Source organism: Nerophis lumbriciformis, linkage group LG32 (genome assembly GCF_033978685.3).
Source record: "Nerophis lumbriciformis linkage group LG32, RoL_Nlum_v2.1, whole genome shotgun sequence".
Lineage (NCBI taxonomy): Eukaryota > Metazoa > Chordata > Actinopteri > Syngnathiformes > Syngnathidae > Nerophis > Nerophis lumbriciformis.
Genome location: NC_084579.2, coordinates 21,047,599 through 21,074,278, shown reverse-complemented (window position 1 = coordinate 21,074,278; position 26,680 = coordinate 21,047,599). Strand labels below are relative to the sequence as shown.

Sequence of the window (26,680 nt, the reverse complement as noted above, 5' to 3'; positions counted from 1 at the left end):
AGTTTTGGGTTTTGTAACAGAACATGGTTGTTAACATAAGCAGGTTCCACTGTATTGTAGGGACGTGCCGATTGATAGGGCACCGATGAGTATCAGACGATTTTTTGTGAAAAGTACTCGATCGGCTACTGCCGATTAATGACTTTCAATGCTGAACACCTCTGTTTTTTCGTCACTCGACTGACAAAGTCAGCTAACTGTGTATCTCCATACACAGTGTGGAGCTGATCCCTTAAGTCAATAATAAATACCTTTATTGTGGAAAATAAACTGCATTGCTTATTACTATAACTTCTTAAGTATCGTTATCAATGGGGGATGAGGCTAAACATGTTTCACATAGTAAGGGCAAGCCAGGAGCAGGCATGCTAATAGCTTAGCTAGCTTCTAAGCTAGCTAAGCTATCATCAAGGATAGATCGATCCATAAATTGGTGGTGTCGATATAAAGTGTAGTATCGATATATGATTGATAGTAGAGTGTATAGATTGATATTTATATTTTCTCAAAATAATTTGTTGTTTTGGTTATTGTTTACAAATAATTCCCTGGACTTTGAGGAGGACTCTGAGTTCACAAACTCAAATATTTGAATGAGTAGCAGGTAATATATTTGCTTTTTAGTTTTTAGCTTTTAGTTATGCATACTATTGACTTTGTTTTGCTACAAATAATTGTATGTAATAAAAGACACTAAAGAAGGAACTACAGGTGAAACTCCAAAAATTGTCCATTAATGTCAGCAATTTTACTTTAATTGTGAAACTAATATGTAATATAAACTCATTACATGCAAAGTGAGATATGTCAAACCTTTATTTGGTATAATTTTGATGATCATGGCCTACAGTTTTTGAAAACCCCAATTTTTTTAGATTTTCAATTTGAGGTTTTCAAAAGCTATAAGCCAGTGGTTCTCAACCTTTTTTCAGTGATGTACCCCCTGTAAATTTGTTTTTAATTCAAGTACCCCCTAATCAGAGCAAAGCATTTTTGGTTGAAAAAAAGAGATAAAGAAGTAAAATACAGCACTATGTCATCAGTTTCTGATTTATTAAATTGTATAACAGTGCAAAATATTGCTCATTTGTAGTGGTCTTTCTTGAACTATTTGGAAATAAAGATATACAAATAACTAAAAACTAGTTGAAAAATAAACAAGTGATTCAATTATAAATACAGATTTCTACACATAGAAGTAATCATCAACTTAAAGTGCCCTCTTTGGGTATTGTAATAGAGATCCATCTGGATTCATGAACTTAATTCTAAACCTTTCTTCACAAAAAAAGAAATCTTTAACATCAATATTTATGGAACATGTCCACAAAAAAATCTAGCTGTCAACACTGAATATTGCATTGTAATGAATGGAATAGCCTACTTGATTTGATGTTCAGTTTATGAACTTACATTCATATTTTGTTGAAGTATTATTCAATAAATATATTTATAAAGGATTTTTGAATTGTTGCTATTTTTAGAATATTTAAAAAAAAATCTCACGTATCCCTTGGCATACCTTCAAGTACCCCCAGGGGTATGCGTACCCCCATTTGAGAACCACTGCTATAAGCGATTTTCATCAACAAATCGAATGAAGGCGATATTACATTTTTTAAAGTTTCACCTGTAGTTTAAATATTGTGTGGATATTGTTACACTGTCAATAGCACTCACCCTAAATAAATACACCAATGCATGTGCTCGGTTTAGGAATCGGCAGGGTGAAACCCTGATCGGAACATTTCTACTGTGTTGTATACAACACGGCTGTAATTCCTGACATAATAAAACCCATATTGTTGTTAAAGCTCTCAAATTCAACCTGGAATTATACACTTTAAATCACAATTTCCTTCCTTGTTTTATTCCATATCCATACATGTAGTGTAAAAAGACAAAAAAAAAAATGAATGTGTGTCCCCCACCTGTGTTTCCATTACATGTATCAGCATTGATGGGCAGGTAGGCCAGATATGTGTTGGGGTTCTGGTCCGGCGGCCTGGATACCGTTAGTCGTACCAGACCTTTAGTCATGCGGATAGTGGTAACAGCTTTGGTGTGCGAGACGCCTGTCATCAGCTCGTCATTTACCTGCAGAGAAAGACAGACACAAAGGTCGCCTTAGACAAAGACGCCGTAACCCGATCAGTTCGGGATCCCAAAGAATGTTTTTAAATGGCTCACTTTCAGCAGCCTGTCTCCCACTTGAAGCTTCCCAGAGGCCTCGGCAACACCTCCTGCTGTGATGGACTTGACGAAGATGCCTTTCTCGCCACCGATCACAGAGAAACCCAGACCTCCTGACTTTGGCTTCTTCAGCTCCAACTTGATGAGCTCCTCCTGTGTATCCGCAACATCGCCTTGCTCAATTTAGCTTTGCATTCATAAAGGGTTTCCTCAATAAGTGACGAGCACATGAACATAAAGGTAAATTGACTTTACCTCTAAGAAAGACAGTGCAGCGAAAAACTCTGTCTCTGTTGGATCTTCTTCTGGTAGGAAACCTTGAATGAAAAATAACATTGTACAGTATTTTTGCATTGTTGAGAAAAGCATGATGTCTCCAGTGTGTGTGTGTGTGTGCGCAGGAAATAAAAATAACATAAATAATCTAAATATAGCAAGAGCTATTTATTTAAACCACAAAAAGGATTGGGCACAAATAATTGGAGAGAGGCTTCTATTTCCCAAATTTTAAAACCTGGTAAATATAAACGTATTTTTATAACTCAGTATCTTTGACCGCATGGTCATTTATGGAAAAGTATATTGCACAACACAGCAGCAACAGAAGCAATGCTGTAATAACAGTAATGAGCAAACTGCTCAGTCAGCATTTATACTGCTTAATTCATTGTGACACAAATGAGTTTCACACCAACAGCCGAGTAGCATAACCCAGTGTTTTTCAACCTTTTTTGAGCCAAGGCACATTTTTTGCGTTGAAAAAATTCGGAGGCACACCACCAGCAGAAATCATTAAAAAACGAAACTCAGTTGACAGTAAAAAGTCGTCGCCGCAATTGTTGTATATGAATTCAAACCATAACCAAGCATGCATCACTATAGCTCTTGTCTCAAAGTAGGTGTACTGTCGCGACCTGTCACATCACGCTCTGACCTATTTGGAGTTTATTGCTGTTTTCCTGTGTGTAGTGTTTTAGTTCTTGTCTTGCGCTCTTTTTGGTGGCTTTTTCTCTTTTTTTGGTATTTTCCAGTAGCAGTTTCATGTCTTCCTTTGAGCGATATTTCCTGTATCTACTTTGTTTTAGCAGTCAAGAATATTTCAGTTGTTTTTATCCTTCTTTGTGGGGACATTGTTGATTGTCATGTACATTGTGGACGCCGTCTTTGCTCCACAGTAAGTCTTTGCTGTCGTCCAGCATTCTGTTTTTGTTTACTTTGTAGCCAGTTCAGTTTTAGTTTCGTTCCACATAGCCTTCCCTAAGCTTCAATGCCTTTTCTTAGGGGCACTCACCTTTTGTTTATTTTTGGCTTAAGCATTAGATAACTTTTTACCTGCACACTGCCTCCCGCTGTTTCCGACATCTACAAAGCAATTAGCTACCGGCTGCCACCTACTGATATGGAAGAGTATTACACGGTTACTCTGCTGAGCTCGAGACAGCACAGACACTCAACAACAACACATCATTTGCAGACTATAATTACTAGTTTGCAAAAAATTTTGCAAACCAAATAGGTGAAATTAGATAATCTCCCACGGAACACCAGACTGTATCTCACGGCACAGTGGTTGGAAAACACTGGCATAACCAACATTCTAAAGTGGATTTTGAAGAAGCTACTGCCATCTTGTGGACCTTATATGACTTTTTATATGCACTTTATAAACTACATTAGGAGGTTTCCTACAGCCACAGCTATTAATGCCAACGTTTCTTCACCTGGCGCTAATTGGAGACCATTTGCTTTTGTAGACCACACACCTGGCGACCATAGGAGATTAATTATTGATTAATAGAAGCGTTAATTAGTGCATGTATGGTAAAATACAGTGTTTCTCAAGTATTTTCTGTTACGCCCCCGCGAGGAAGAAGAAAACATTTTGCGCCCTGCCCCACTCTCCACCGAATACACCTCTGCATAACATTGAGGGAAACAATCGACTTTGATCAACGATCAACTTACAACAGAGAATAGAGTGTAAGCACCATTTACAAACCCCTCTATTTGCGAACTTTTCGAATTACAAACTTTTAGATTGAGCCACATATGCCTTTGTGTGCGAACCGTGTCTTTGTGTACCAACACTTCATTCATTCATTTTGTGTGCCGTTGGAAGTCTTAGGGCGCAGCACTTTTGGGGACGTCACTTCCTGTGCAGTACAGTACACACGTGGCGCGGCCATTTTGGAGAGGTGGGGAGGTGGCCTGCCCCACTATTTCAGAAGAACTGGTATAAGAGATTGTTAACTGGTTGTCATCAAGTGATTACATACAGTTTGTCTCTGGCACTAATGATTTACATTTCTAGCGTTTTTTTTTCTCTATGAAACAATGTGTAAGTCATGAGCATTAAAACTAGACAAGCATGATCGTAAATGGCCACAATGTATATCGCGAGGCAGTTTCTGGTTTACTGATTAGAGCAGTGTTTTTCAACCTTTTTGGAGCCAAGGCACATTTTTGTTCATTGAAAAAATGCGGAGGCACATCACCAGCAGAAAACATTAAAAATGTAAACTCGGTAGTTGATATTGACAGTAAAAAGTCATTGTTGCAATTGTTGGATATGAATTCAAACCATAACCAACCATGCATCACTTAAGCTCTTGTCTCAAAGTGTCACGACCTGTCACATCACGCCATGACTTATTTGGAGTTTTTTGGTGTTTTCCTGTGTGTAGTGTCTTGCGCTCCTATTTTGGTAGCTTTTCCTGATTTGTTGGTATTTTTCTGTAGCAGTTTCATGTCTTCCTTTGAGCGCTATTCCCCACAGCTGCTTTGTCTTAGCAATCAAGGGTATTTCAGTTGTGCGGACGCTATCTTTCTTTGTGTGGAAATTGTTGATTGTCATGTCATGTACGAATGTACTTTGTAGATGCCGTCTGCTCCACACGCTGTAAGTCTTTGCTGTTGTCCCGCATTCTGTTTTTGTTTACTTTGTAGCCAGTTCAGTTTTAGTTTCGTTTTCTATAGCCATCCCTAAGCTTCAGTGCCTTGTTTAAGGGAACTCGCCTTTTGTTCATTTATTATTATTTTTATTATTATTATTTCAAGCATTAGATACGACGTTTACAAAACAATTAGCTACCTGCTGCCACCTACTGATATGGAAGAGTATTACACGGTTACTCTGCCGAGCTCTAGACAGCACCGACACTCAACAACCGCACTTTATTTGCAGATTATAACTACTGGTTTGCATAAAATATTTTTAACCCAAATAGGTGAAATTACATAATTTCCCACAGCACGCCAGACTGTATCTCACGGCCCACCTGTGTGCCGCGGCACAGTGGTTGAAAAACACTGGATTAGAGCATGAATGTAGATTTCCCCTCTCCAGTGCAATAGTGCTTGCCGTACAAAGCAGAATATACTGGGTTTAAATCCCAATCGAAGTTGATGTAGTAAGTTTTCCCTATTTATTTTAATATTAGGAATTTTTTAAAATGTTGCACTAAATATCATTCTTTTTATTTCCAAGAAATTTGTTTGAGTACAAAACAGGCATCAAATTAAATTTAAGTTTGATTAAAAAGTATGTAAATTGTTTTTTTGTAAGGGGGCGTAGGGCGGCCGTTTACACGTAAGATCTCATGATGACAATAAATCAATCAGTGGGAGACATTATAGAACCGTTCACACATACCATTGACGCCAGGTGGCACTTTGGTGCTAATGTTGTTGTTGAGGGAAGACACACTTTTCTTCCCCGGGTAAACAGGCATGCCATCCCTTTTCGAGAAAACCCATCAGAAGTCAACAAAAGAGTCGAGGGGAACTGCGTTGTTATCCTTCATGATGGCTACTACATCACGGTACCTTGTGGCTTTAAGCGTCATGTCTGCGCGGGAGAGATCCAACAGTCTGCTACTCTCACTGAGGGTGAGGTCCTGAGTCGGAGCACCACTGATATAGTGGATGACGTCCAGTGGTCTCAGACTACCCTCTTCAAAGGCAGCTGATCCTACTAATATGTCCTTCACAAACAAGACCCTGTACACGCTGTCCCTGCCGCCATCTAGCACCAAACCTGCAGGAAAAAACAGGAGTTATCTCGTACTTTAATTCTTGGCTGGTTTTGCCTTTTCTTCAGTTTCTTACCAAGTGGTTTCTGAGTGTCTTTGAAGGAGATATCAGGCAGCAGGTGGGCATCAATGGGGGGCTTGGGCGCATCCAGGGTCCTCCCTACTACCAAGTCAACCACCCGAGGGGCTGCACGCACAAGGTCTACCACCTCGGTGTGGCCCATATTGGTCACATCTGTTTGGTTCACCTATAAACACAGACATATGAAGTGATTACGGTATACAAATTCACAGGATGTAAAGAGAACGGCAATGAATCTGCACCTTGATCATTCTGTCCCCAGGCCAAAGCTTTCCATCACTTTTGGCCGGATCCTGGACTATGTCGTGGATGTAACAGCTATGATCACTGCCTTTGGTCAGTGTGAAGCCCAAGCTGCCCTTTTCAGACTTCATCAAGGAGACCTTCAGCTCCACTTCCTATAAGCAGAGAACAAATGGTGTTAAACCATCACCTCCTGGTACCCCAGCACCTCCCTCAAATCTAGACTCCAAACATCCCAGAACAAGCTAGTCAGGTTACTTCTAGACCTCCACCCCAGATCACACCTCACTCCTACCCACTTCTCCAAAGTGGGCTGGCTCAGGGTGGAGGACAGAGTAAAACAACTTGCACTATAAAATTCGCCACACCTCCCTGATACCGAAGTATGGCCTTGATGCTGTGAAAACAGGACCAGGCTGTTCTGAAAAATACCCCCGAGGACACCTCAATGATGGAGGCTTTTGACCTCCCTCCCTCCTCAACGACACCTGGAGTCAAACTTTTGCAGATCGGCCTGTCTATAAAAACATTACATCATAACACCCAAGAAAATTGGGCACACACGCACACACACCCCTCTCCCACCCCACGCCTTCACCACCGCTTGTTTCCCCTCGGGGTGATGGTCGGATGGCAGCGCTTCATAGGAGCGGTCGCCTTCCAGGGCCCCAACTCCCCGCCCCTCTGTTGCGAGTTTGTCGTGATTAAATGTAATGTGTTTATGTGTGCATTGCATGGAGGTTTTTTCCCACTCCAGACTAGGCCCCCTTAGGAGCCCAGTCTAGATTGTATTTTTTTACTCATCTTTTTCCCCAGCTTTTACCTTTTTCCCCATCTTTTACGGGGCGCCTTGTGGCAACCCATCAGCGTTCCTGTTCTGTAACCCTGTACACTGTTTGTTTGTCTAATCTTGAACGGGTTTGTGCTGAAAACAAAGTTTCATTGTACTTGTACAATGACAATAAAGACCTATCTGATCCATCTATCTGATCTACATGTCAAACTACTTCCATAACGTAAATGACCGCCATAACCACAACACCAGGGGGAGCTCCACAAACCATGTTAAACCCAGATTCCGATCTAACAAAGGTCTTAACTCATTCTCTTTCTATGCCACATCAATATGGAATGCACTCCCAACAGGTGTAAAAGAAAGTGCATCCCTACCCTCCTTCAAAACCGCACTAAAAGAACACCTCCAGACAACTACAACCCTAGCCTACACCCTCCCCCCACCACATCCCACCTCCCCGTATTGTAAATAATCAAATGTATATACTTGTTCTTATGCTTTCTGAGCTCACTATGTTCACTGCTCGCTGTACATATCCTACAAAGTCAGACCTACACTGTTTCAATGTCCATTTCTCAGATGATATAATTGTTGATGACTGAAGTGCTGATATCAACCAAACCTAACCCCCCTGCCCCAACCCCCTCCACATCCCAGCCCCCGGATTGTAAATAATGTAAATAATTCAATGCATATACTCTGATGATTAACTTGTGTGATGACTGTATTATGCTGATAGTATAAATTTATACCATGAATTGATTAACGTGGACTCCGATTTAAACAAGTTGAAAAACTTATTCGGGTGTTACCATTTAGTGGTCAATTGTACGGAATATGTACTGTACTGTGCAATCTACTAATAAAAGTCTCAATCAATAAAAGTCTCAATCAAAGCTGATGGTCCCCTACTATGCAAAATAGACTTTTTAATGATGTTCGAACAGCAAAGAGCTTCTTTATTAGCACCAAACATGAGAAAATTCTATCATCTTGTTTCCTCCATTTAAAAAAAAAGAAGAATTCAAATGTTTGCTTTTTAAATTCGGGATTTTCATGACGCAATGAAGGACAAACCTTCAATATGGACCTGATACCACATCTGACCCGCCTCCAGCTTGTTGAGACCCCCACGTGTGTACGCCTACCAATTTAAAGGGGACCTTTGATGAATTTCAATATTTTTGACTTATAAATGTTGGATACACGTTAAACAATGCCAAAACAACAAATCATAAAGTTCATGCATTTTGGTGTGAGCTGGCACCCAGTTTTGGGTGCCTATTATGGCTGGGTTTTGCAGTCTGGCGCCATTGTGACATCACAGCAAGGTGGACATACTTACTTGGACATTAAATCAAGCTCTCAGCCCCTGTGCTTCAGGTATGAGGAAACACAAAAAAATCATCTAAATTGTGGCAGGTGCATAGTAACACTATTGTGTGACATGCAGTGTCACAAATGCTTCTAAATGCTTCTTTTATGCAGGTCGAAATCGATCGGAGAGTGTGCAGGTGTACCTAATGTTGTGACTGGGTGAATCTATATAATGTTGACGTTTTTTTTGACCGTGTCTGAAAAAAAAGAATAGCAGTGACAACTTCAATATATATGTTTAAACAGTGTACATTTTCAAAATATAAATTATGATACTTTTGGAGAGGGTGGGTCGTGGTTGCATTTGTAATCTGGGAATGCCTCCGCAAATAAACATCTTGCAGACAGACTCAAAAAACGGGTTAAATATGTGACTGTGGAGCAAAATTTACACCACGCATATCCAATAGTAGTCTTGGGTTCAATCCCAGGCTCGGGATCTTTCTGTGTGGAGTTTGTATGTTCTCCAAGTGACTGCGTGGGTTCCCTCCGGGTACTACGGCTTCCTCCCACCTCCAAAGACATGCACCTGGGGATAGGTTGATTGGCAACACTAAATTGGCCCTAGTGTGTGAATGTGAGTGTGAATGTTGTCTGTCTATCTGTGTTGGCCCTGCGATGAGGTGGCGACTTGTCCAGGGTGTACCCCGCCTTCCGCCCGATGTAGCTGAGATAGGCTCCAGCGCCCCCCGCGACCCCAAAAGGGAATAAGCGGTAGAAAATGGATGGATGGATTATCTAGGCCACAAGGAAGTGTTTTAAATGTAGATTATTACCATCATAGGTCCCCTTTAAAGAGGACGGCTTTGTAAAGGTAAAAAAAAGACTTTGCGACACATCTTAAAATAAAGCCTGGATCTTTACTTACAATCTGTCAGTCAGCTACAGAGGTGGGCGCTGTAAGTTTGATCAATTTGTTTTTCTTCAGTCAATAGGCCAACCTAGCATGATTGTTGTTAGAATAACCAGCTCAGTGGCCTTGTGGTTAGAGTGTCCACCCTGAGACTGGGAGGTCGTGAGTTCAAACCCCGACCGATTCATACCAAGGACTACAAAAATAGGGACCCATTGCCTCCCTGCTTGGCACTCAACATCAAGGGTTTGAATTGGAGGTTAAATCACCAAATGATCCCCGAGTGCAGTGCACGCTTCTGCTCACTGCTCCCCTCACCCCCCAGGGGGTGAACATGGGGATTAGTCAAATGCAGAGGACACATTTCATCACACCCAGTGTGTGTGTGAGACAATCGTTGGGACTTTAACTTTAAGAATAACTGTAATATTAGCACTGTGGCTAACATAGCTATGCTAGTGTTGCTATCGTTTGTGTCCTTCTTCCTGTTACACTCTTTAATGTGAATATGGAAAAAGTTGATCAAGACATACTCTGTAGGAAACAGGCCTGCACAAACACAGCTCATTAGCATTAAATCTACACACACAAAGTACTGCTTACTAAAGGCACTTTTTGAGATTCCAGCATTAAGGCCAGATTTTGGTCAGCACACTTTCAAGGGACATCTGAGTCTTATTAAAACATGCATGAAAAAAGCTATAATATGGGGAATTTATGATGACGGGACACAATTTAGACACTGTTCTAGATGGTCCTCACAACAGCAAGGAAGGAAGCAAACGGGAGTTGTATTAAAACCAACTGTGTTAAGATACTAGTGCGAAAGCACCATAAGAATAATGCAATAGTGTCCTTACTGGTAAAAGTTCGTCCATCTCTGGTCCATTTCCAGCCATTGTGAGGTTTAAGGGCATCGGCAGAGGAGGAGGCAGGGGATCAGGGCTTGGCCCAGCCATTAGAACAGGCTCTCGTCTCCTGTACGAACACTCGCAACATGTCAGCAAGTACACAACCAAACAGACAAATATGAATTTATATTTGTTGATGTTGCTTACCTCTTGCTCACGTCCAAATTGGTGATAGCCTGGTATGGCGAGTAGAAAGGAGAATGGACGCTGTCATCTGGGCTGCTGCTGGGGGTCTGGTAGATGCTCTGCTCCCACATCTGTCTGCTGTGCTCCAGGGCACTCAGGCTGAAAGCTTTCTCCACCTCCTCGTCACCATCTGTGCTGTCACTGTAGCTGTTGCGCCGGGCCGGGGTCTTGCCCTGCACCCTCTCAAGGATGTCCTCCACGGTGCCAGTGCTTTTAAGAGGCAGCCTCTCACAGAGGTTCTCACGAAGGTCCTCCGTGCTGCTGTTGGGTTTGAGTCGTAATCTCTCTAGGGCCTCTTCTACGCTGCTCTGACTCCTTGTGTCCTCAGTCAAAGATGTGGACCTTCTCCCATCCAGCAGTGGCTTGGGCGGTGTAGACTGCTCTCTACGGGGTGATGGGTTCTGTGTCTGCAAATAAGTTTAATTTATTTTTCTAAATAGCTGATTGTAGATTGGTGTGTTACGTTCAGAAAATTTATAAACACAAAAATTTAACTATATATAAGATTTTAAACCACAAATAATGTGCGCACATTATTTGCTGGTCAAGAACTACAGGAAACATCTAATTGATATAATTGCAAACAAAGGTTTCTGCACCAAATCTTAAGTTCTTTTGTCCTGACATATCAAATACGTATTCAATAAAATGCTGCTTGTTGACTTAAAAATCATACAATGTGATTTTCTCGGTTTTTGTTTTAGATTCTGTCACTCACAGTTGAAGAGAGATTACAGACTTCTACGTGCTTTGTACGTGGAAAAACTTGCAAAATCAGCAAGGTACCCAATATTTGTTCTCTTCACTATATTATATATATATATATTATATATATATATATATATATACACATACATATGTATATATATATACACATACATATATATATATATATATATACACATACATATATATATATATGTATATACACACATACATACATATGTATATACGTATATATATGTATATATATATATATACATAAATATATTTAAAAGTATATATACACATACATACATACATATATATACATACACATATATATATACATACATAAACATAAGTAGATGTATATATACACTATGTATACGTATATACATATGTGTTCATATACAAACCCCGTTTCCATATTAGTTGGGAAATTGTGTTAGATGTAAATATAAACGGAATACAATGATTTGCAAATCCTTTTCAACCAACATTCAATTGAATGCACTACAAAGACAAGATATTTGATGTTCAAACTCATAAACTTTATTTTTTTTTGCAAATAATAATTAACTTAGAATTTCATGGCTGCAACACGTGCCAGAGTAGTTGGGAAAAGGCATGTTCACCGCTGTGTTACATCACCTTTTCTTTTAACAACACTCAATAAACGATTGGGAACTGAGGAAACTAATTGTTAAAGCTTTGAAAGTGGAATTCTTTCCCATTCTTGTTGAGCTTCAGTCGTTCAACAGTCTGGGGTCTCCGCTGTCGTATTTTACGCTTCATAATCCGCCACACATTTTCGATGGGAGACAGGTCTGGACTGCAGGCGAGCCAGGAAAGTACCCGCACTCTTTTTTTACGAAGCCACACTGTTGTAACACGTGCTGAATGTGGCTTGGCATTGTCTTGCTGAAATAAGCAGGGGCATCCGTGAAAAAGACGGCGCTTAGATGGCAGCATATGTTGTTCCAAAACCTGTATGTACCTTTCAGCATTAATGGTGCCTTCACAGATGTGTAAATTACCCATGCCTTGGGCACTAATGCACCCCCATACCATCACAGATGGTGGCTTTTGAACTTTGTGTCGATAACAGTCTGGATGGTTCGCTTCCCCTTTGGTCCGGATGACACGATGTCGAATATTTCCAAAAACAATTTGAAATGTGGACTCGTCAGACCACAGAACACTTTTCCACTTTGCATCAGTACATCTTAGATGATCTCGGGCCCAGAGAAGCCGGCGGCGTTTCTGGATGTTGTTGATAAATGACTTTCGCTTTGCATAGTAGAGCTTTAACTTGCACTTACAGATGCAGCGACGGACTGTATTTAGTGACAGTGGTTTTCTGAAGTGTTCCTGAGCCCATGTGGTGATATCCTTTAGAGATTGATGTCGGTTTTTGATACAGTGCCGTCTGAGGGATCGAAGGTCACGGTCATTCAATGGCCATGCCGCTTACGTGGAGTGATTTCTCCAAATTCTCTGAACCTTTTGATGATATTATGGACCGTAGATGTTGAAATCCCTAAATTTCTTGCAATTGCACTTTGAGAAACGTTCTTAAACTGTTTGACTATTTGCTCACGCAGTTGTGGACAAAGGGGTGTACCTCGCCCCATCCTTTCTTGTGAAAGACTGAGCATTTTTTGGGAAGCTGTTTTTATACCCAATCATGGCACCTACCTGTTCCCAATTAGCCTGCACACCTGTGGGATGTTCCAAATAAGTGTTTGATGAGCATTCCTCAACTTTATCAGTATTTATTGCCACTTTTCCCAACTTCTTTGTCACGTGTTGCTGGCATCAAATTCTAAAGTTAATATATATTTGCAAAAAAAAAAAAATGTTTATCAGTTTGAACATCAAATATGTTGTCTTTGTAGCACATTCAACTGAATATGGGTTGAAAATGATTTTCAAATCATTGTATTCCGTTTATATTTACATCTAACACAATTTCCCAACTCATATGGAAACGGGGCTTGTATATATGTATATATAGACATACATACATACATACATACATACATATACACATACACATATATTTATATATATATACACATATATAATAATATATACATAACATATATACTATATAAAATACATATCCATATATTAGATATATATAATGTATATATAATATATATACATAACATATATAGTATGTATAAATTATATATACATATACATATATACTGTACATACATACACATATATGCATACACATACATATATGCTTTTTAGTTTTTATGCATACATTATAGCGCTGTTAAACGATTGAAAATATTAATCACAATGAATGACATTTTGTTCATAGTTAACCAGCTGATCCAATATTATGAGCAACTGTCTCATAAAGTACAATGTACATTATTCTCACCAAAGCGGAGGTCTCCACCTCAGGGAGAACTCCAAGTTCAGGCCTACAGAGAAGCAACGTCACTTCCTGTCCTGTTCCTCGCAAAGCTGATATCACCTCCTACACACACACACACACACACACACACACACACACACACACACACACACACACACACACACACACACACACACACACACACACACACACACACACACACACACACACACACACACACACACACAAGCACGCACGCATGCACACGTATGTATGACACAACTGGATTTCTTTCAACAAACAATGGCTCAAGAAAGTATAAAACGTTTTCATACATGCTGTGAGAGTCCTTTGAGGGGAGTTTGATTGACACGCATGATCACATCACCCACGTTGATGCGCCCGCTCTCGGCAGCTGGCTGGCCGGGAAATAACTTCTTAACCCGCACCATGCTGGATACTGGGGACTCGTCTGTGATTTCCTCTCGACTGAAGCTGAAGCCCAGTCCTGATGCATTCTTCATTAGCAGCACCTCAAAAACATTATCTGGCAGAGGATGAAGCGTGATGCAGATTAATACTTTTCATTTACATTGAAAAGTTACTATTTGAATAATTTCTGCATTTTCTATTAGATATAGGTGTGTACAATTAATTAAGGATTTGGAAAAGCAGTGTAATGTTTTACTGTAACCATCAAACTGATATTTATTTATTGTGCCTCAGAGATTAATTTGTGAATCGGCGCGAGAGGACTAAAACTGAGCTGAAGTGAATAGATTACCACAGATTGGTCTATTTAAATTTATTTTCAAGTTTAAATTTATGAATACTCAGTATTTAAATGTACTATTAAAGTACTATGTATTTCAATAAGTTAAATTAATTAATATCTTATCTTTAAAATTAAGAGTGCTTAAAAGGCAGTTAGCAGTGGTTATTTTTACACTTGAATAACTGTAGAAACGGTTGAATGGAATTTTCCTGTATAGTTAAAAAGGTTTATGAGGCTCATACTGTATAGTTTCCTTGTGGGGATATTTTGCAAGACCTTTAAAAAAAAACATTGTGTGAACATAGATGTTTCACTGCCTTATAATGTACAGTCGTGTCTCATTTATCGCTGTTAATCTAGCATGAAATGACACTCTTTAGTCACATTTACACTCCTAATCCAATATAATGCTGCTGAGGCTGAGCCAATCAGTGGCCACGATACTGAACAGTGCACGCTAATTGATTTTGTCACCTCTTGGCACGGCAAGGCAAGTTTATTTATAGAGCAAAATTCATACTCAAGGCAATTCAAAGTGCTTTATGGAAAATTACAAGAAGGCAAAAATATATCATAATTCAAGTTAAAATCATAATTATATCTCTAAGGGAGAGCCCCGCCGGGTGGTTCGGGCATCTGGTCAGGATGCCACCCGAACGCCTCCCTAGGGAGGTGTTTAGGGCACGTCCGACCGGTAAAAGGCCGCGGGGAAGACCCAGGACACGTTGGGAAGACTATGTCTCCCGGCTGGCCTGGGAACGCCTCGGGGTCCCACAGGAAGAGCTGGACGAAGTGGCTGGGGAGAGGGAAGTCTGGGCTTCCCTGCTTAGGCTGCTGCCCCCGCGACCCGACCTCGGATAAGCGGAAGAAAATGGATGGATGGACATTTAAAAGAGTGTATGAAAAATATTTTTAGTTGTCATATGTACAATCAAAAGTGTTTTCAGCCTGAATTTGAACATTGCCAACGTTGAGGCCTGTCTCACATCTTCTGGAAGACTTTTCTAGATTTTAGGAGCATAAAAGTAAAACTAATTTCACCATGTTTTGTCCTATTGGACAATACTACAGTAATATTGATTGTTTTAGTTTAATAAGCCATTTATATCCATCAATTTTCTACTGCTTGTCCCTTTCGGGGTTGCGGGGGGGGTGCTGGAGCCTATCTCAGCTGCATTCGGGTGAAATGTCAAGTCGCCACCTCATCGCAGGGCCAACACAGATAGACAGACAACATTAACACTCACATTCACATACTACGGACAATTTAGTGTTGCCAATCAACCTATCCCCAGGTGCATGTTTTTGGAGGCGGGAAAAAGCCGTAGTACCCGGAGGGAACCCACGTAGTCACGGGGAGAACATGCAAACTCCACACAGAAAGATCCTGAGCCCAGGATCGTATTGTGAGGCACATGCACTTACCCGTGCCACCGTTGAAAATGCTCAACGTAGGTCAAAAAATGGTACAATACGCTTAAAATAAGTATGTGATGTGGTGAAGCTGCAATATTTAAAATGTTATGATTGGTAGTGTTAGCTATGGACCACATGGGCATTTGCACAGAAGGGTTTCCCTAAGGGTCACCACAATAATGAGCGGGGAAAAACATTTATATTTATTTGTGCATAGCGCTCATTTCTGGTCAGATGGGTGCCCTCCACAGGTGCGATGCAGGCACCCTGATACGACACCAAACACAGCAAACAGAGTCCCAAACATAGAGTAAGAGTCTCCAACACATTGTGGCAATATTAGATCACATAATAAATGGTCAGTGGCAGACTTCAACTTTCTTTAGGGAAGTGCTCTTTTATTTGTTAATAGCATCTTAGAAAACACACAAAGAACAGGTGGCCATCAACCTCAACCACTATTTATTTCATTAGGTCATACTGGGAGTCTCGCCCAGGACCACCATTGAAGCTAGTGGTTGTGAGCATACCTGGTGTTAAAAAGCTGTAATCCTGCTTGTCCTTAAGAATTTTGCCCGTGCTCTGCTCTCGGACAACCCTCCCATTCAACAGCGTGCACTGAGGCGTGAGGGGAGCGTGGACCCGTTCTGTAGGCGAGTGACCTTTCTCGAGCAACAAATGCACAGTCTGAAAAGTGGAGGAGGTTGTGGTTGGTTTTAAATCAGCTAACCAGACCCAAGTGATCCGTCTGTAATCTTTAATCCTCACCTGGCCTGTGTCTCTAAGAACGTCTACTGCCTGTTGGTGAGAGGCGCCCTCTAGTGACTTTCCGTTGACGGCCACCACGCGATCCCCTGAGAAGGGCATGAAAATCAGAGTGGGTACATACCGCACATAATTGCATCACAGGGCGAAAGTATTAGGCGCCAGAAGACTCCATGGAAGGCGCAGCAGATTGAGGAAAAAAATATAAAAGGAAAACATCTTCATCTAACCTGCTAAGTAACGTCAATGATAACAAGGGAAATTTTCATTGATTTTTAAAAGCTGAGGATAGAAAAAAATGGCTCAAAATGTGCTCAAGAAAATCATTTTAATTTCCTCGCAGAGAGGGGAATCGTCTTCCTCGCCGGCATCACTGTCAAATATTTAAAAAAAAAAGTATCACATTTTTTAAGTTTTAGTCTGTTTTGTGAAGCTTAGTTTTATATATTTACATGATCTAGCCATTACATTGGGTACAACAAACGACATAAGAGTAATAGGGAAACTAGGAGCATGATGGTTGGGAACCGTAAAATAACACATTAGGAGAACTATATCTGAATAATCTGTCTTTTTCATCCCGGTCTGTCAACTATGGAATACATTCTGGATGAATTGTATATTTATTTATCAGAGCCTGAATATCAAAATAAAGAGCTGTGTTAATGTAGTTCTATTGTAAATGTAGTCATATTATTGCTAGTGTAGTCAATGAAGTATTGTTTATTTTGTCACTTTAAAAATTGAGTGATAAAAATGTATTAATAGGTTGGAAGGTGCGTCCTTGACTTTATGTGTGGCCAAACAGTAAAACCTATCTTAATAGGACTAAACACCAAAAAATATGGATTGCAGCAGAATATTTTGTTAGATAGTCATCTTATGAATTAAAGAACATTTCATTTCATTTTACATTTAACGGTCAGAAATTCATTTAGACTTGGGGAGTTTATAACAGGGTTGAAGTGCAAATGTTTGGATCTTGCGCAACATGAACAGTCCCTGTGTCAGGGCTGTCAAAATAACATGTTAACTTGTGTAATTAATCACAAAAAATGATTGCAATAAATACGTACACACTTAGATTAATCATGCAACTTATTTTGACCGTACAAACTCTTTTACGTTCTTGCTATAGGGTCAATGATCAGATCAATGCATACGTCAGTACAAAAATGAGTGAGGCGACTCCGACTGGTGTGCTCGCTGGCAAATTTCACACCAAAATACAGCCTGAAAGAACTTAATATAAAACAGTTACCAAGTTTTGTGCCAATAAATGACATGCAATTAAGTAAAACGTTTCTGGATGACATTCTGACAATATAGTTGTATTTGTGTACAAATATTGGAGTCTTTTTAATGCAAATTTTAATTATTCTAGCGAGTGATCGCCTGTGATTAATCATGATTAACCAAAATTCCAAAAGGTGATTAATTAATCTAATCTAATGAATATAATTATTATTACCACTTATATATTTTCTGAAATAAAAAAGCACATTTATTGTGCCGATAATATCTTGAAATTATCTTTTATGCGTGCCAATTGGTCACAAGAGCTTTAAATAATGGTCATGATTACTACTTGTGTCAGGAAACAGAATGTCTGCTTTACATTACATGACAAAATAAATCACATAAATAATAAATACTATAAATCCTTTGGACAAAGACTTGGCAAAACGTGGGATTAAACGTGCTCATGTTTTTTTTAATCTCATCAACAGTTCTCACTCACAGTGGAGCAGACACTGCGATTGGTCAAATATTCACATTCAACTTCCAATTATTTTTATTGAGGTTACATAGCCCTCCAAAAATAATATCGTTACGGAACGCCTCAAAATAAGCACCAATCTGAAAATATCGCCTTCTTCTTTGAAGGTGCCGTCTTTATCTTCCTTTATTGATAGTTCAACACGTGCAAAGTTTTATAAATAAAGCCCCTGGTCTTGGTTATTTACAACATTGTTTACCTTTCTGTATCCTTCCGTCAAGCTCTGCAGCACCTTCTGGCATAATGGCCTTCACGTAGATGCCTCCGTGCTGAATAGTTGTGTTCACGCCCCCCTTTTGGGAAAAAGGAAAGCCACAGTTTAAACACTCAGTAGTCAAAGACAATACTGGTAATTCATTTGCATGGGGATGGATGGGTGTGTGTGGTTATGTAGGCCTACTGAAGTAAAAAGTATTCATGCTTTCTCATTACTATATGCTTTGATTCAACATCAGACCAGATCTATGGCATGCAATATTAATCAGCTAAAAAGTAAAATGATTTGTCACTCTAACTATTAAAAAAATAAAATGCAGCATTTTCTCAAATAGTGGCCAGGACGGTTTATGTCGAGCAAGATCTAACCCTGTTTATTTAATTACATTTTTGTGTCGTGTTTAAAGACAAAGCTTTGTGTTGCTATTATTAGCTGATGTCAACATTTAGTTATTTTCCTCATTTTGCTGTTTTCCCAATTTTTGCTGGTGTTTTTTTTTTTGTAAAGTGCCTAAGGCCAATGACTAAAGAGTCGCAAGCCACAGATGGCCACTGTGCCGCACTTTGGGGACCCCAGCTGTAGAAGCTAACTGTTTATGGCCACAATAGTCTTAGTACCATAGTGTATTTGTTCATCCTATGGTCACATTAAGGATGAGAGTCAGCTTACGTCAGCGCCGCAAGGAGTAAAATCAGCTGTGCACCTGGCGGCTTTTTCCTGTTTGATAAAGAGAGAATAAACGGGGAAGTCCATCTTTAGCTGCTGCCTTGTTTTATCATATATTACTGTTTTTGCACATGTCAATGTTTACTTTTGTATGCACAAAAAATCAACACAAAATCCACACTTTGGAGCAATGTTCCCGGACTCTTGTATTTAGCTTGTTAGCTTCCCCTCGCAGGCGAGCGATGATTGCCGTGGACCCTTGGTTGAGGGAAGAGTTGTTTGATGTTGGATGCTATAAAATGTCTGATGCGTTACAGCTGTCAGCCATAAAGAATTGATGCAGCTTAATGATTTTTGTGCACATCATGCCACGCGCGTTTGCGAGACGAGCGGGTAAGGTGTACGACCGTGCTCGGTGTGTGGCTGAAGAGAGAGAAGCGAGGCATGCGGGCCTGTTCAGGGGTTAAAATGTATGCCTGTTGGCTGGTCTGTTATATAATATATATTTTTCTTTTGGTAATATTTTCGCCATGGACCGGTAGGGTCCAAAAGATCGACGGCGTGACAACCCCTGAGGTAGAGAGTCCTTGGCTTTTATTTATGACCGATAGAACTGCTGTATCATTTGACTGTGAGCACTAAACAGTGTTTATCAGGAAGTGCTTCTTTCTGCTCACTGAAGTCTTTTTCTGTTTAGTGTTTACTATTTGGCTCATTGCCCACAGATGCATATTTAATACTACTTTCTGCCGTTAAAAAAATATATTGTTTATTAATTTTATTTGCAGGTCATATGTAGTGACTTCTTTAATCCAGCAGATGGTGCTGTTATATAACACCCACGCAAGATCAGTGTAATGGCAATACTAGGGGTGGGTATCGTTTACATTTTAACCAATAATAGTGCCAAATTGGTACTTTTAAAGGGGACCTACTATGCAAAACCAACTTTTCTTACCTTTTGGTACCTGTTTTTGTGTATTTGGAATGTGCATGGATCGCAAAAAATTCAATCAACCTATGGAGGCACTGCAAAGATATTTATAAAACAATATTGCCTTCCTTCATCGTTCCTCCAAACGAGAGGTTTGGAATTTGCCCAATTTGTGACGTTTTTCCAACATATCACGTCAGCGGATATCTCCATTCAGTATATGATAGAAATTTACCCGAAGAGCTTTGCGCGAGTCCGCCAATGTAGTTCAAAGTTGAAGTCACTAAGTTCCTTCTTTCTCTCTATATTCCTCTTGTGGGTCAGACTGACTCGTACATGCACATGCATCCTTCGCAGTTGCCATTTCTAATACAAAGTAGAATATAGTTCTAACTTACATCTGTCAGCAGACTCCATACAGAAGTGCTAAAAACTACAACATGGCTGGCAGGGGGAAGACGCAGTCAAAGTGGAGACACGCAAATAAGACCGCCGCATCTTGAAGAGAAGCTTAGAAAGTGGATTGAAGATGATCTTTAAAACATAATCTATGCAAAATTTTGACAAAAGAACCATCTTTACATGTTATGTAGAACATAAGAAAGTGTTTTAAATGGAGAAAAAAATTATAATAGAAACCCTTTAAAAAACAAAGCCGGTGCTTAAACAGTGCCCAAACATAAAAAAAAGAAAATGCATCTTAATATTTTTGGAATTTTGTGACATTCAAGTTGAACAGACTAGTAATTCAAATACTCATATGATAGAAATTAAATGATACCAAAGTAATACGTTCAAAAAAAAGATCTAAAATCTGCACCAAATTGTCATAATTATTGCAGCAATACGGAACGTGCAAAAAAAGAACTTATTCGAGTTGTAATGTTTGATAAAATTCCCGGTGTTCCTGAATGCAACCTTGCTCGCTGTATTTGTCCCTAACGACGTTAAGAGGGTGGCTGTTGGTGTATTAAATGGGAACCATACGTTTTTGGAATGTTGCCTATCATTCACAATCAATATAAGAGACAAAAACAAACAGTTTTTTTTAGGATTCTAAAGATTAAAAAAAAACGCTGGCAAGATGCGGCTAAAATTGCAGCTAATGGGAGTCACCTATGTTGCCATCACAATTCTGTAAAACAACTTCACAACCCTCCATCAACGTTTTATATATATGCTGTAGGTATATATATAATGTAGTAATAGACACAAAAAAATAAGTAATATGCACAACATTTACCGTATTTTGGTCATTTTAAGCATACCAAAATGTCTTTCCTGGGCACATTGATTATAGTGCTCATAGCAAAGCACTACCTTCTTCCCACAACAAATGTGTGTGTGCTTATCATGGAAGACTTCGTAATAGACAAAGACAACTATTTTTGGACAAATGAGAATTCACAACCTTATATTTTTTAAGCTGAATATATGGATTATGAACTACTGTTTATAGAAGCTGAGGGAGCACAAAGAAAGGTGGAGGGTCGTGTGTAAATGTGGAGCTTGGCGCCAAGTTATGCCGACAGAAATAGAGTGGCACACAATGGTAATATTGATGGAAAGGCTTTTTGTACCTGGCGAGGTGGACACTAGTCAAAAAACTGCATCACAACGAAAGATAAACTGTTTGTGCTAACAAACCCTGCAGTGGGAAAAACCGGAAATGTCCCCGACCAGCTTGACCAAACTGTCCATCGAGTAAGTCACTATAATATTGATCATGATAAATGCAGCACATCAAGTTTGTAAGTACAACTACATACACTGTCTAGCTGTGTACAGACAAAACATGAAATGTGGGCTAATGGTTTACAGATACTGTAATATGATTGTTCATGTTTTTCAGTCAGTAAAGATTGGTGTCCTATTGCATTGTGTTTTGCATTACAAACCATTCAACTGCTGACACAGAAGCGAGCTTTCCTCTCGCTAATGCTGTAGCATGCCGTCGCAAGTGATGTCTTGCTACGCTAAAAAAATAGTTCTTCAGTATTCGCTCTTACAATAACAATGTCACTACAGCTTGGTTATTATACAGGTTACGGAACATAAATGAAGTATCGTTGGCGGTTTTTGGATGCATTTTAAAGTGATTTAGAGGCAGAACGGATTGCTCCCATTAGCTGCATTGCTAGCCACTTACAACAAGCCGATTTGTACGTGTTAGAATGCAAAACAAAACAAAAATACTTGTGTGTCTTTTGTCTCTTATAAGAATTGGGAACGATTGGCAAAATTCCTTAAAGGTCGGTAATAACGTTTAAAAAGGGCATCAGACTATGCTTCTGTCAAGACACTACATTACTTACAAGAAGTTACTTGCACATATCACCACCCATCACTTGTTGCAGGGGGCTGAGTCTGCATTCACTTAGCAAACAGAGCTTCTTCTTTTTTCGGTCTGGGTACTACTGTTTAAGTCGGCACCGGTGATATTACGGAACCGGGTTTCAGTGCCCATCCCTAGTCAATACAGCCAGTGAGTGTGCCACACTCTTAAAAGTAATACCAGCTCAAAATTGTTTATGTGTTTAAGTAGATAACGAAAGGCCACTATTTAAGGATATACGACATGCAGATTTAGAAGACTATAAAAATTGTGTAGGCGTATTATATCTCTTTTTGATGAATTTCTATTCATTTAATTAATGTGTGTGATTTGGCTATACTTGTATGTATCTATCTATCTATCTATATATCATATATATATATATATATATATATATATATATATACATACATATGTATCTATACACATACATATATTACTGCAGACAATGTGAGTCATTTCTCTTTAGCTCTCAATTAGTTATGATGTGCAATTTAGTCGTATAATATTATTTCATGATATACTACTACAATTAGAATAGTTGAAAAGACACAGTATGTAGTTGAATAGTACGTGTTATATAAATAAATGAGCCCATGCCAAGCATTAAGATCATGAATAAAGCTTAAAATAAATGGAGCTAAATTAGTCACTAAGTGCTGCTCTGGTTTGAAATCTCTACAATATTGCATTGAATAAGCATTTTAGTATACAAAAACATAGCATGCAAAGTGAATGAAAGAACCAAGTTCCCAACAAGCACTTCCAGATTTAACTCCAATCGGCAAAGCAAGCCAAACCCAGCAGACAGGCAACCCAATCAACATCAGTGCAATGAGATGATGAGGGAGGGGGGAACGGGTCAAAGAAAGAGAGCGTGAAAACCTTGCCGAACAGTACCGTGACACTTATGCCCAGGCTGCTGTCTTTTTTCGACAGCACAATGTCAAATAGTTCCCCGGGGTGGAGATTATTGACCCCTGGGGCATTACCATTTAACATTTCCATGTTGTTGTCCTGCAAACAGAGAAGAGGGCATGACGTTGAATTAGTACAAGCTGGAACATGCAGCAAGACAGAGAGAGAGAGAGAGAGAGAGAGAGAGAGGCAGAGAGTCATAGAGAGAGTGAGAGAGAGAGAGAGATAGATAGAGAGGAGGTGGTGGAAGAGGCTGACATGCAGTTTTTGTACATGTAATAAAAAGCCTCGCATTGATATTCGAGATTCAATGAGAGGCACAGGTGATAACAAACACGTAAATTAGTTGTAGCAGGCAAGTGGCACAAGAATAACAGATGCACATATGTGGATGAGGGATGGACATATTGAGTCAAAATGGAGTGCACTACTTGCCTTAGGCTCTGCTGATTCAGTTTGCTTATAAAGATGGCAAACTACTTAAAGGAAAATCAAGACAATCAGTTAACCAGTCAATCAGTAACACATTAAAATGTGGATAATAATAACTGATATAATGATGCTTTGTTGCCTTTAAAACAAAGCGGACATGCAGGGTGTTTTTTCTTCAAAACTACAGTATACATGACATTTATTTATATGACATATATTATTAAGGCTGTCAAAAATAACGAGTTAATTCATGTGAGTAATCATGTAAAATCTTTCTAAAGATGTACCCAGACTGGTAAATCAAAACTGTTTTGAGCAAATAAATTATGTGCATTCAAGTAACATGTTTAAAAATGTTTTCCTGTATGACATTCTGACAATAAAATTGCATTGTGGGGTTTTTAAGTTATTTAAATTATGCAAGCGAGTAATAACCTGTGTTTAATAAAATGTGTTTTAGCGCAACTGCAGCCTTTATTAGATGAAAATAGCACTTTAGATCCATTTCATTCTGGATACAAAGCTTTGCACAGTACTGAATCTGCACTTTTAAAGGTTTTTAATGACTTGCTCTTAATGTCTGATTCTGTCAGCTCTGCCATTTTAGTGCTTTTAGATCCCACAGCTGCCTTTGACACAGTCGACCACACAATTCTTTTAGACCGGCTGAGAGACTGCGTGGGTGTCAGGGGGACTGCATTGGAGTGGTTCAGATTCTACCTGTCAGAGAGGTCCTTCTCTGTCAGGCTGGGGGACGCCACCTCTTCTTCTGCTCCGCTTTACTGTGGTGTCCCCCAGGGATTTATTCTGGGCCCCATCCTGTTTGCTCTTTATCTGCTCTCTCTTGGAGGGATTTTTAAGAGGATGGAGTGTCTTATCATTTTTATGCAGACGACTGCCAAATTTATATGCGGATTTCAAAAGGCCACGGCCCCCTGACACCCCTTCTAAACTGTCTATGCCATGTCAAGGCTTGGTTAGCCCAGATTTTTTTTAATAATGAATGAGGGAAAAACGGAAATTTTTGATTTTGGTCCGGCCTTCACTGACTTGGGACCATTGCAAAATTATGTGCGTCCCAAAGTCACCAGCCTTGGCATCACTATGGACAGTGATTTAAAACTTGACAAACAAGTCAATGCCGTTTTAAAATCGTGTTTTTATCATCTTCGTCTTTTAGCAAAAGTAAAACCGTTTTTATCTTTTAAACTTTTTGAACAAGTCGTACATGCTTTTATTTCAAGTCGCCTGGACTACTGCAATGCATTTTATGCTGGCATTAGCCAAAAAGCTCTCTCCCGGTTGCAGTTAGTCCAGAACGTGGCAGCACGACTTTTAACAGGGGCCAGGAAACGTGAGCATATAACCCCAATTCTTGAGACTTTAGAATTGATTTTAAATTGCTGTTTGGTTTTAAAGCTTTGCATGGACTGGCACCTCATTATATCTCGGACCTCATCCAAATTTACACTCCTGCACGTGTTCTGAGGTCTGAGGTCCAGCTCCAGCTCGTGGTGCCCAAGACGAGACTTAAAACAAGGGGAGACAGGGCCTTCTCTGTGGTCGGCCCTAGGCTCTGGAACACTCTGCCCCTCCATGTTCGAACTGCTCCCACAGTGGAGTGTTTTAAGTCTCGTCTTAAGACCCACTTTTATTCTCTGGCTTTTAACACTAGGTGAGTTGTGTGGTCCTCTGTGTTTTTAAATTTGTATTTCTATTTATTTTTTTAATTGGTTTTACCCTTTAAAATAGTTTTTAATCATATTTATTTTTATATCATTTTTATATTGGTATTTGAATCTTGTTTTAATATTTTTGTGCAGCACTTTAGAAACATTTTTGTTGTTTAAATGTGCTATATTTTGGATTGGATTGAATAACCTATGATTAATCATGATTAATCCAAATTAAAAAATGTGATTAATCAGATTTTTTTTTTTTAAATGATGCTTTTAAGGCTGTACATTTTAACTAGTAAACAAAAAAATATTGTATTATTCATGTATCAACCATTAATCACCCAATTTATTTTGACCGCGCATGCTTCTTTACTTTAACCGCGGATGGTTACCTGAAAGGCAGAGTGGGTTGTTATACGGTCAGTGATCAGGTCAAAGCATCCATCAGTGCAAAGATGCCCAGTGACACATAATGTTACCAAGTTTTGAGCAAATAAATTACATAAATTTAATAAAACATTTTTTTAAATGTCGGTGTATGACATTCGGACAATATAATTGCATTTATGTAAAAATATTCGGGTCTTCTTTTAAGTTGGTGTAAAATGTGAAAGCAAGTAATTTACTGTGATCAGAGTACACCCTGGACAAGTCGCCACCTTATCGCACGGCCAACACAGATAGACAACATTCACACTCACATTTACACACTAGGGCCAATATAGTGTTGCCAATCAGTCAATCCCCTGGTGCATGTCTTTGGAGGGGAGGAAGCCAGCAGGGACAAGCAGGATAAAAAATGGATGGATGGATAGATGGACAGTCATGATTAATCATAATTCGAAACTGTGATTAATCTGATTTTAAAATAGCGTTTATTTGATAGCACTAATAATATTATATAATATACAAACTTCTCATCGTATCTACATTATACTGATTTTGGCAAAATTGCCCACTGCATTCATAGATTTTTCAGTATGTTGCTCTCAGTGGAAATTTATGGACGGCCATG

The 26,680-nt window shown here is 39.3% G+C and overlaps 1 protein-coding gene across 7 annotated transcripts in view; it reads right to left on the bottom strand.

Annotated features, from left to right (window-relative positions):
• The window catches only part of ptpn13 (protein tyrosine phosphatase non-receptor type 13), a 141,885-nt gene that overhangs the window by 21,565 nt on the left and 93,640 nt on the right, over positions 1–26,680 (bottom strand). For 4 of the 7 annotated variants that reach the window (XM_061926899.2, XM_061926901.2, XM_061926902.2 and 1 more), the window contains 15 exons: positions 23,522–23,653; positions 18,684–18,777; positions 16,708–16,793; positions 16,470–16,626; positions 14,084–14,295; positions 13,773–13,871; positions 10,634–11,079; positions 10,436–10,553; positions 6,549–6,704; positions 6,301–6,472; positions 6,019–6,229; positions 5,846–5,931; positions 2,449–2,510; positions 2,191–2,346; positions 1,932–2,097 (listed from right to left, as the gene is read on the bottom strand). In XM_061926899.2, the coding sequence (XP_061782883.1) occupies positions 1,932–2,097; positions 2,191–2,346; positions 2,449–2,510; positions 5,846–5,931; positions 6,019–6,229; positions 6,301–6,472; positions 6,549–6,704; positions 10,436–10,553; positions 10,634–11,079; positions 13,773–13,871; positions 14,084–14,295; positions 16,470–16,626; positions 16,708–16,793; positions 18,684–18,777; positions 23,522–23,653 (2,353 nt within the window). The remainder of the gene's footprint in view (positions 1–1,931; positions 2,098–2,190; positions 2,347–2,448; positions 2,511–5,845; positions 5,932–6,018; positions 6,230–6,300; positions 6,473–6,548; positions 6,705–10,435; positions 10,554–10,633; positions 11,080–13,772; positions 13,872–14,083; positions 14,296–16,469; positions 16,627–16,707; positions 16,794–18,683; positions 18,778–23,521; positions 23,654–26,680) is intronic. The other 3 variants (XM_061926900.2, XM_061926905.2, XM_061926904.2) reach the window with 2 other exon arrangements.